At 40.1% G+C, this 11,456-nt stretch overlaps 2 protein-coding genes across 2 annotated transcripts; both read right to left on the reverse strand.

Annotated features, from left to right (window-relative positions):
• Window positions 1-2,895: 2,895 nt before the first annotated feature.
• On the reverse strand, window positions 2,896-3,822 carry LOC108922421 (olfactory receptor 52K2-like). The gene has a single exon (XM_029255868.1). It carries the CDS (start codon window positions 3,820-3,822, stop codon window positions 2,896-2,898), a length of 927 nt encoding a protein of 308 aa, XP_029111701.1.
• A 5,773-nt stretch (window positions 3,823-9,595) lies between these two features.
• On the reverse strand, window positions 9,596-10,522 carry LOC114911698 (olfactory receptor 52E8-like). The gene has a single exon (XM_029255869.1). The coding sequence runs from the start codon at window positions 10,520-10,522 to the stop codon at window positions 9,596-9,598; it is 927 nt and encodes a 308-aa protein (XP_029111702.1).
• Between the last annotated feature and the right edge of the window lie 934 nt (window positions 10,523-11,456).

An 11,456-nucleotide genomic window follows, 5' to 3' on the forward strand; every position in this document is an offset into this window, starting at 1 on the left:
GCCTTGCGGCGGACTGGCATCCCGTCCTGGGTGTGTCCTCTCCCCCTCCGGCCTTACGCCCTGAGTTGCCGGGTAGGCTCCGGTTCCCCGTGACCCTGTATGGGACAAGCGGTTCTGAAAATGTGTGTGTATTTAAAATCAGACTTAAGAATCTTATTTAAAATAAGGTATACAATCCATGTGATACGTTATGCCTAAGAAGGGTACAATATTTAGCTGAGAAAGTCATGTAGGACAGTCTTAGAAATTCCAAGAGGGTGAGCAAAATTGATCTGAACTGTCATGCAGCTCAAGCCTTAACTATTCTAGTGGAAAAAAATATAGTGACTTTCGGCAACCAAATGCATGTAAGACAAAGCTTCTGTTGTGAACTCAAGCACCACATAACACCTTAATTTGCCTGATGTGCAACATTAGTCAACCTACTTTTCCTGACCTCATAAAAGCATTTATTATGTTCATTAGTTGGTAAGTTATTGCTTTGGACAATAGCATCTAGATGAATAAAGGTAAACTGTCAGTACAGGACAATTGAAGAAACAAATGTCAATTGATGTGAAGCACGTAACTCAAAAGTAAGAGGGCCTGGCAGGCATGCGCAGCCATGCTCTTTAGTCCATTTCCTCTTCAGTCCTTCTCCCATGCCTTGCAGTGCTCCGCATTCTGTATTTCCGTGGGTGTCGCTTCACAGTACAAATTCATTGTGGATTCCCTGGGGTGTCCCTGTTTGTTCACCAATACATTTTACTCCTCTCCTTTCAATTCCTTTCCAGTTTCAAAGAGGAACCACAGCTGTAGCCTTAGCAATGGTTTGCAGAATGAGGTGTAAAATGGTTAATTTATTTACAGATTGATATTACATTTAGGGGGTGCGGTGGCGCAGTGGGTTGGACCACAGTCCTGCTGTCTGGTGGGTCTGGGGTTCGAGTCCCGCTTGGGGTGCCTTGCGACGGACTGGCGTCCCGTCCTGGGTGTGTCCCCTCCCCCTCCGGCCTTACGCCCCTGTGTTCCCGGGTAGGCTCCGGTTCCCCGTGACCCCGTATGGGACAAGCGGTTCTGAAAATGTGTGTGTGTGTGTGTATTACATTTATGGGAGTGCGGTGGCACAGTGGTGTGGTGGCGCAGTGGCACAGTGGGTTGGATCAGGTCCTACTCTCTGGTGGGTCGGGGGTTCGAGTCCTGCTTGGGGTGCCTTGCGGCAGACTGGCGTCCTGTCCTGGGTGTGTCCCCTCCCTCTCTAGCCTTACACCCTGTGTTACCAGGTAGGCTCTGGTTCCTCACAACCCTGTATGGGACAGGAGGTTCAGAAAGTGTGTGTATGTGTTTGTATTATATTTATACAACTAAATGTCATAATGTTTCTCTTTGTATATAGGCAACAGAAAGAGAGCTCTGCAGTTCCAGCAGAGTTTAGTTAAACTCCAGTACACAAAATGATTCATAACCCCATTTCTGTATTCACCATGGAAAGTAATATGTGGTTATATGTGAATACACACACACACACTTTCCAGAGCCGCTTGTCCCAGACAGGGTCACGGGGAACCAGAGCCTACCTGGCAACACAGGGCGTAAGGCCAGAGGGGGAGGGGACACACCCAGGACGGGACGCCAGTCCGTCACAAGGCACCCCAAGGGGGACTCGAACCCCAGACCCACCGGAGAGTAGGACTGCAGTCCAACCCACTGCGCCACCGCACCCCCTTCGTAATGTAAATATTTTATTTAAATATTCACATACGGGGGGGTGCGGTGGCGCAGTGGGTTGGACCGGGTCCTGCTCTCCAGTGGGTCTGGGGTTCGAGTCCCGCTCGGGGTGCCTTGTGGCAGACTGGCGTCCCGTCCTGGGTGTGTCCCCTCCCCCTCTGGCCTTACGCCCTGTGTTGCCAGGTAGGCTCTGGTTCCCCGTGACCCCGTAAGGGACAAGCGGTTCTGAAAATGTGTGTGTGTGTATTTACATTACGGATAAGTGAAGTCATGCTGCAGAAGCAGAGAGAGGGGATGCTTGACCAGAGTACATACTTTGTTTATAAATGTAACCCTGCCTTCTGCAACTGTTTTTTAACAATCAGAAAGCCAAAAGAATGGGGTTTAATTAATTAATCCAAGTTTATAGGAACATAGGTTTTCTGTGTGTCTTCCTTCGTTTCAGTGACCTTCTGAAGTCTTCACTGTGTCGTCAGTTCATGCTCTGGTTTATGCCCAGCTATTGTGAGAAGGAGTAATGAAGTGTAAATTAAGGCAGCAAGCTATTTGAGTGTCCTGAAAATTAAACGTTACCTGTGAAAGAATACTGCTTGGAATTAAAAATGTAGCTTTGTCATTTCTAGTCATTTGTTTCCATATCCATTTCAGATATATTTTCAAACCGAAAATGGACATGTAATAAAAAATTTTTCAACACACCTTTAAATTTACATTCTAAGTTCAAATATTTCTTTTAATTAATAAATGAAACTGAAATAATCAGGGACATTTTTGACAACCATAGGGTACTGGAAACAATCTTGATCACAAATATTGATTAGCATCCCTTCAGTTTTGTCAAACACATTAAAATAAATGCATACACAGAATTCTGTTAGTCATTCAACATACTACAGAAACCACTTTTAGAAATGACTGACATACTTATTAGTTTTAAATCTGTACCGTTAGCTATATTTATATTTACAGTGGCCCAGATTGTTGTAGATTCAGTCAATTTAAGTTACAGATTCTACATTTTGTTTGGTTAGAGAGAAACCAAGTTATGTATTTTACTATTTTGATTTAGTTATATAATAGCCAGATTTAAATAAATTTCAATCAGTTTTTTTTACATATGAATACGTATTATTTAGCAAAGCAAAAAGTCACAATACAATATTTCTTGTCTATTTCATGAATACCAGTTTATTTCTTAACAGGAAAAATTTTTAAAATCCATACTCTTATATTTTGAACACTTATTCCATACACAGCAGGGTTTAGCAGAGGAGGAAATATCAAGAAATAAAGGGACATGAACATACGAGAGCCATAAGAGAAATTACTCATGTTAAACCTGCTTTGAATAATTTCAAAAAAGACTCCAACTGAATAATTTACAACAGCCAGTAGATGAGGAGTGCATGTTTGCAGAGCTTTGACACGAGAGTCCCTGGAGGCAAGCAGACAGACTCTGAGTATTTGTGCATAGGAAAACATTACCATCAAGAGCTGAGGAACAATTAAGAATACAGTTGCAACCAGGCCAACAATGCTATGAACTGAGGTATCAAAACATGACAGTCGAACTAATAGAAAATTGGCACAGTAAACTTTAGGTATGATCCTGCTGCAGAAAGTAAGCTTAGCTGTTAGTATGAAATAACTTCCAAAAGCAATAAGGGGATACATCCAGGACAAGGCAATAAGACCAATCACTTTCTGAGGGGACATGACAATGTGGTAGTGTAACGGGTGACAAATTGCAATGAACCTGTCATAGCCCATAACTGCTAAAACAGAGAACTCAGCAATAGCGTATGTGTGCAAACAGTAAATCTGTGCCAGACAGAGTCCCAGAGAGATTTCATGTGAGCGAGACAGCAACTGCCCAAGAAAGGAAGGAATTAATATGGAGCTTCCATACATTCCATTCACTGCAAGGTTACACACAAAGATGTACATGGGTTCATGGAGACTTTTCTCAAAGTAAATTACACCAATGAGAAGTAGGTTTAGACATAATATCAGGATGTAAAGCAGAAGGAATACTATGAAGTACAGGTATTTAAGATCTTCCATTTCTATGTATTCAATCAATATGAAGGAGGTCACTGCTGAAACGTTTTCCATTGTCTTCTGGTTGTATTAGGAACACTGTAAAAAACTGCAAAGGAGTTTGTGATTTTATTATTTTCTTTTCTGATTTAATTACCATTCCTTTCTGTTCCCTATCTCATTTTCTCCCATTTTTTAATATTTTTACACCATATGCAACTGTTTTCAAAGTACTGATACAAAAAACAAAAATAAGCCACAAAAAAGAATTGTTTTAAAACAACTGGCTTTCATTAAAACTATGAAAGATTATTGGGTGTTCTTCTTGGACTCTTTTTACTTTATCAAATTCATCTTCTGGTTACGTTTTATAAAATGTATAGTAAGTACTGCAAAGTACTTTTGACTGTCTGCATTTTGCCACAAACCTGAAATTTATATAAATACATATATCTTAATATGTATATCTTTATATTTATTATATTTATTTAATGCTACTTACATATATTTAACACTTAACATCAAAAGCATTGTGTCACGGTTTATTAGCCTTTATGTGACAAACATATAAAATATACTGACAGCATATTTAAGATGCCAAGCTAGGTCATCTTCAGTTTTCATGTATTTCATGTATTAGTTTCATGTATTCTATGACTGAATATGAAGGTCGTCACTACTGGTATTTTATCCATATTCTCTGGTTCAATGTGAAAACAAAGTTAAAGCACACATAATTTATTTTCCCTGCTCTAAAAAGAATTTTTAACTTTTAAATCAAATACAGGAATCTCAGTAAATCTTAGTACTGTTCGTGATGAAAAGTTGCTCTCTTCTCTGAAGCAAGTTTTCTTTAATAGTTTGCATTTTGTTCAAGTTTAAGAAAGTTATTTTGGTTGTTTGCATTTTTTTAGAAACTGAACCTTTCTCTGTATAACATTTGATGACAGGTCTGCCCATTAAAATGCAGTTGAGGCCATCCTAAAATTATGTGCAAAACATGTTGTAGCATGTAGACTAAGTCATTGTTGAGGCTGTACAGAAGGGCTAAGGAAAAATGGAGACAGAGGTGAGAAAAGTATATGAGGAGGTAGGAATGGAGAAGTGCATAACAGACTGTCCTCAGATAGATCCGTACATACTTGGTGTAATTATATTCAGTGTAGATGTTCAAAGTTCATCGTATTATATACATGGTAGCCTTGTAAGAGGTAAGGGATGGTGCAGGTAATGATGCCTCCCATCCAAGAAGGTCAAAGATGGATTTAATGATAACAAAAGATATTAACTAAGCTAATGAAGAGATTCAGTGAAAGTTTGTGACTTTAAACATTAATCAAAATCATATTAGGTTTGTTTTTTTATGATTCTGTGTTCTGAATAATCAACTTCTTTCATTGAAATTGAAAAATTGAATGCAATAAAGAATTAGGAATATGAGTTTTATGAAGGCAAATATTACATACCTAGCTTTCACCTTTCTGAAGTTCAGCAGGTTTCTGGCTGTAGCTCTGGGACTTGCAGAAACTTGTCTTGAAGACTGAGAAGGTGTGAAGTTCAAGACTTTATGATAAGGCTCTTGTCACATGATCTTAAGTAGACTGATGATGTCATTGTGGAATGTTATTATTGTAGTCACTTCAAATCTGATATTGAGGATGGTGATCATGGTACAGGCAGTCCCCGAAATACAAACAAGTTCTGTGCCCTCAGTCTGTCTTTAATTTGGATTTTGAAGGAAGCTGGAACAGTTAGGTATGGTGGATGGATATACACACACACACACACACACACACACACACACACACACACACACACACACACACACATTTTCAGAACCGCTTGTCCCATACGGGGTCGCGGGGAACCGGAGCCTACCCGGCAACACAGGGCGTAAGGTCGGAGGGGGAGGGGACACACCCAGGACGGGACGCCAGTCCGTCGCAAGGCACCCCAAGCGGGACTCGAACCCCAGACCCACTGGAAAGCAGGACCCGGTCCAACCCACTGCGCCACCGCACCCCCATATGGTGGATATCTAACATCAATTTGTCAAATGTTTGTCTTAGTACATAGTATATTGTGTATCTTGCTATGCATAAAAAGCATTAAAGGAACACTTTGGATACACTAAAACATATTCAATATAACAGTACAGTAGTAATAATAATAATAATGCCATGATGAAAAGAGGACACGGAGGAGGCTGGACCCAAGTGCAGGGTTGTTTGTTCAGAATCAAAGGACTAGACATGTTCTTGTTGTCGGGGACGGGCTGATGGTTGGTCGGTTGATCGGTGAACTAACAGAGGCAAGGATCCGAAATCGGGGTCAAGAGACAAGGCGGGCGGCCATTATCAAAGAGATGCAGAACAGGACTGGGGAACCATGAGGGACAGGACTTGGAAAAGCAGAGAGGAGGAGGTTTGAGAATGTGCCGGGGGGGCGGAGGGTGGGTTGTCTGGAGTGAGATTCCGCAGCTGGGAAGAAGTGTCTTTTGTAGCCAAGTGCTCTTTGAGAGAGAGAGAGGGGGACAGTGTGTTTGTGGGTGCGCGCAAATATTAAAGAAACTTTTATGTTTGCTTTTCCAGTGTTCGTTGGCATTTCACCTTTCACTTTATTATTTCCACTTTAGTTTCAGTCATGATCATTTTCCTTTTCTTGGATGGATCACCATCACTTGCATCACATTTATGCTTTGATGTCATGGTTAGGAGGGTAAAACCAAAAAAAAATTAAAGCAATAACACACGAAATACTGTTAACAGGAGAAGAAGGAAGTCAGGGCTGCACAGTGGCACAGCGAATAGCGTTGTTGTCTCACAACACCTGGGTGGGGCAAGAAAACATGGGTTTGACCCCCGCTCAGTCTGTGTGGAGTTTGCACATTCTCCCCATGTCTGCGTGGGTTTCCTCCGGGTGCTCTGGTTTCCTTCCACAGTCCAAAGACATGCTGTTCAGGTTCCGCCATAGTGTGTGAGTGTCACAGAGTGAGTGTGTTTCACTGATGCATGGAGGAGTAACCCCTTGTAAGTAGTGTATCTAGCAATGTAGCCACCTTGGTGAATAATGTGTGTGGGCTACTAACACTATACAGTATCTGTTCTAAGTCGTTTTGGACAAAAGCATCTGCAAAGTGAATAAATGTAAATGTCCTACCTTGGGGTCATGTGCCCTGTAGACACGCAATGTTTTGATGCGCGTCGCAAAGTAGTGCCTGTTTCTTATTATGAACCATTGTATATACAGTAACTCAAATTTTTTATATAATTGACTTAATTATGAATTTTTCGTTTGATTCTTACTTAAGGTTGACAAAAAAATTCAGCTTCATCTAGAATAGGGTACGAAATATTTGTGTGCAATAGGAGAAACACCAATGCACTGTTTCCCTATTATCAAGAAGATATTTCTGATAGACTTATATTTCTGACTTCTGCACATGACATTTTTATGGTGTGGTATATGGGGAAATATGTGAATGGGGTATTCTGCCTTACCACATGGCAGCTAAAGTCCTTTCTTTTATTATTCAAGAAAAAGGATCAACAGAAAAAAAAAAAAAAGATTTTTTTCACATCTCTATTTTTTTGTTTGCTTTTTATTATACATATTGCATTTCATCCACTCCCTCACTTTCTCGTGTGTCCTTTTAGTCTGCTGTCCAATAAGCAATTAATCATCTTACTGCATAGTCAAGGTTTGATTGCTCTTAGCAGTAAAACACTTCAAAGCTGGTGGTGTCAGATACACACACACAACTGCCTGTCCCAAGCGTGGTTGCAGCAAACCGGAGCATAGCCAGTACCCCAGGGTGCAAGGCTGGAGGAGGAGGGGAAACACACCAGACAGGATGCCAGTCTACTGCAAGGCACCCCAAGCAGGACTCAAACCCCAGACCCACCATAGAGCAGGCCCCAACCAACCCTGCTTCCCACCTACAGCACCACAGCCCCCAAGTGTCAGACACACACACACACACACACACACACACACACACACAAACACACACACACACACACACACAGCCACGCACACACACACACGCACACTGGGTTCTCGATTAATCAACACAGCTGACCTTGAAGTCTGTTCATAATTTGATTTTTTGGAATGTGATACAAGGAGGAACATAACACACACACACACACACACACACACACACACACACACACACACACTTTCTGAACCGCTTGTCCCATTCGGGGTCACGGGGGAGCCAGAGCCTAACCTGGCAACACAGGACGTAAGGCTGGAGGGGGAGGGGACACACCCAGGAAAGAACGCCAGTCTGTCGCAACACATACACACACACACACACACACACACACACACACACACACACATATTATATATGGAACATGGCTGACAGCTGGGCATGTCTGGGATTTGGCCTAGTACTTCCCTGCAAAATATCATTTTTTTCAAAAATCTAAATTCATTTGCACTAGGGGTTTGTAATGTGAGATGGCCTTCAGAGGACCCATTGAGTACTGGACAATTTTAAGAATAACTCAAAGAAAAAAATGTTAACAATAAAAACACTACTATTATAACATCACCCCATAGAGCTATTGAAGAGAGGGTTTCGGAAAAGCTGCTTTTTATTAAACAAATACATGTCTTTCAATAGCAGCATTAACAAAATTACAACAGACACTATGTGATAGTCTGGTAAATACCAAAGAGATCCCCTAGGTCACTCTGATGCCCCCTACTCCACACAATGGTTGGTGGGTCAGGTGTTGGACCCCCCAGAATTCTCCAGTGACAAAGAGATCATCAATAACGTGACAACCAATCAGAACAGAACACAGGACTATGTACCAGAACAGATATTAACACCAGCTATTTACATTTGTTTACACCAGCGCTTCTCAGCAGCATTACACTATGCTATTACTATCTATGACATACTTTTAAGTGAAGTTAATCATATTTCGGTAATATAAATTAAACACAATGTTTCCTTAAATCGTTTTGTGGTTTTTTTCAAGGAGCGAGTCCTTAGCGTTCTTTATATTCTTAAAGGGCTATGCGGCCAGGAAAAGGTTCAGAACCCCTGATTTAGAGAGGGCTACAGTGGTTGTCAGTTTTTTAGATCAGATAGTATGGTGCTACGAATAAAGAAAATAAAAATCACATATGGTAGTATTACATGTATCACTTTTTCAATGTTGCACTCATACTTTCTTATGCATAATTCATTTAGGTATTTGTAACTTCATTTTGGATTGACTTGATTTTTCTTTATGTTATATTTGGTTGGGATGATACCACTGGTATCTCACAGCTCCTAAGCTGTGGGGTTGGGCCTGGCTTAGAATATGGCTCAGTATATGCTGAGACTGCCTGATATTGCAGGTGTTTGCATAGGTTTCCTCCAGGCTTTCTTTCAGAAATCAAAAACAAGTATCAGGTTAAATTATGACTCCATATGTTAGCTTTTGCTGTGTATGTGTCGTGAATGAGTACATGATTTTTTCTTGCATTGAAATGGTATTCCATCCAGGGTGTACCTTGCAACATATCCTATGCTTTTGGAATAGACTATCAGTACCCTGCACTGGACTAGCAATACTGGCAATTGCCTGACTCCAGACCTGCTTTTTTACAACTCTGCTTCCGATATGCTTCTTTAAGAATTATATCTTAAAAGGAATACTTTTTCTGAGGTTTATTTCTCTGTATCGATTTAACCAGTGTTGTTTGGAGTTAGCCATATAATGCCTCTATTTATAGAAATAAGTTTTTTGTTGAATCAGTTTTATATACAATTTACAGAATCAAGATCAAATCGTGATCAAACATCCTAACCGATGGTTGAATTCAGACAAAAATTTTTAATTTACATCCAAACAGGAAGAAGTTTTAAAACCCGAACTCTTACGCTTTGAACACTCAGTCCATAAATTGCAGGGTTTAACAAAGGAGGAAATACGAGGAAGTAAACAGACATGAACATACGTGAAGTGGAAGGTAAATAGCTCATGTTGAATCGGTTTTGAATAATTTCAAAAAGGCCTCCGATGGAGTAATTGAGAACAGCTAGGAGGTGAGGAGTGCAAGTTCGCAAAGCTTTGATACGAGATTCTCTGGAGATGAGCAGACAGATTCTGAGTATTTGTGCATAGGAAAACAATATCATCAGGAGTGGAGGAAGGACAAATAAAACTGTTGCGATCAGGCCAATAATATTATGAACAGAAGTATCGAAGCATGACAATTTGACTAATGCAAAATTCATACAGTAAACTTTAGGAATGTACCTGCTACAGAAAGTAAGTTTAGCTGTTAAGATAAAACACATGCCAAAAGCAGAGAAGGGATAAATCCAGGAAAAAGCAATAAGGAAACTTATTTTTTCAGAAGACATCATTATGCGGTAATGTAACGGGTGACATATTGCAATGTACCTGTCATAGCTCATGATTGCTAAAACAGAGAACTCAACAATACCATACGTGTGCAAACAGTAAATCTGTGCCAAACAGAGTCCCAGAGAGATTTCTTGTGAGGAAGATATCAGTCGACCAAGAATGGAAGGGATTAATGAAGTGCTCCCATACATTTCATTCACTGCAAGGTTGCACACAAAGATGTACATGGGTTCATGCAGACTTTTCTCAGAGTAAATCACTCCAATGATAAGTATGTTTAAACATAACGTTAGGAGGTAAAGCAGAAAGAATACAGTGAAGTAGAAATATTTTAGATCTTCCATTTCTTTGTACGCTGTCAGTATGAAGGAGGTAACTACTGATGTATTTTCCATGGTTCTCTGGATATGTAAGGAAGTCTGTAAAAAAAATAATAGTAGATGTGGTTTCATTAAGTTTCTTTCATTTCAGTTCACTGAAATATGAATACACCCCTCATTAATCATAGAGAGTTATAGTGAAAGTACATTTACACACCAACTATTTCTGAAAAGAAGCAAAATGAGTGTTTTTACATACCTAGTCCTTGTGCTTCTGAAGTTGTACAGTTTTTGACTGTGGCAGTGAACCTTAGGTAAGACTTCCTATGAAGAGTCAAAGTGGATGAAGCTGTGTGCCTTTATGGTAAGATTCTGATCACATGATCGTTAATAGGTTGGTCATTATGCCATGATGTTGCTTTTCAAAGTAATTCTATACCAGAGCTTGAAGATGACATCAGGTTTTTAAAAATAATTTAAAAGATTCATTTTTTTCCAGTGTTCACCTGTTACAAAGGATGTAAGGTCTCTTCATCTGCTGTCAACAACTCTTAACTCTTAGGTGTGTAAACTCCGTTAAAAGAACATAACTAAATGGTGACTTTGTAGTCCCCCTCATAAGAGGCATAATTTCTTTACGAAGGTCTGCTCATGAAGAAAATTTGTGTAAAATTTAAATGGGGAAAATATATAGTGTTCTTGGGCCACAAAACATGCAAAATTCTAACCTTTTCTTTTAAACACTAAAAAATCTAATTCAAAACTATCCGTCCATTAATTTTTACTAATAGTTTGTCCTGTACAGGATGGTGGTGGTCTGAAGCCTATTGCACAAGCACAGAGAGCAAGGCAGGGTACACAGTGGATGAGATAGCAGTCCATCACAGGGCAGAGTGGATACACTGTGTGCTGTACAGTTACTAATTTGCAGTAAGCACAATCTTGAGTCACCAGCTAAATAAATTCATTCTGACATCTGGTAAAGTTCTGTAAAATTCTTAGATGTCGC

The sequence above is a fragment of the Scleropages formosus genome, chromosome 10 (assembly GCF_900964775.1).
Source record: "Scleropages formosus chromosome 10, fSclFor1.1, whole genome shotgun sequence".
In the NCBI taxonomy this organism is placed as follows: Eukaryota; Metazoa; Chordata; class Actinopteri; order Osteoglossiformes; family Osteoglossidae; genus Scleropages; species Scleropages formosus.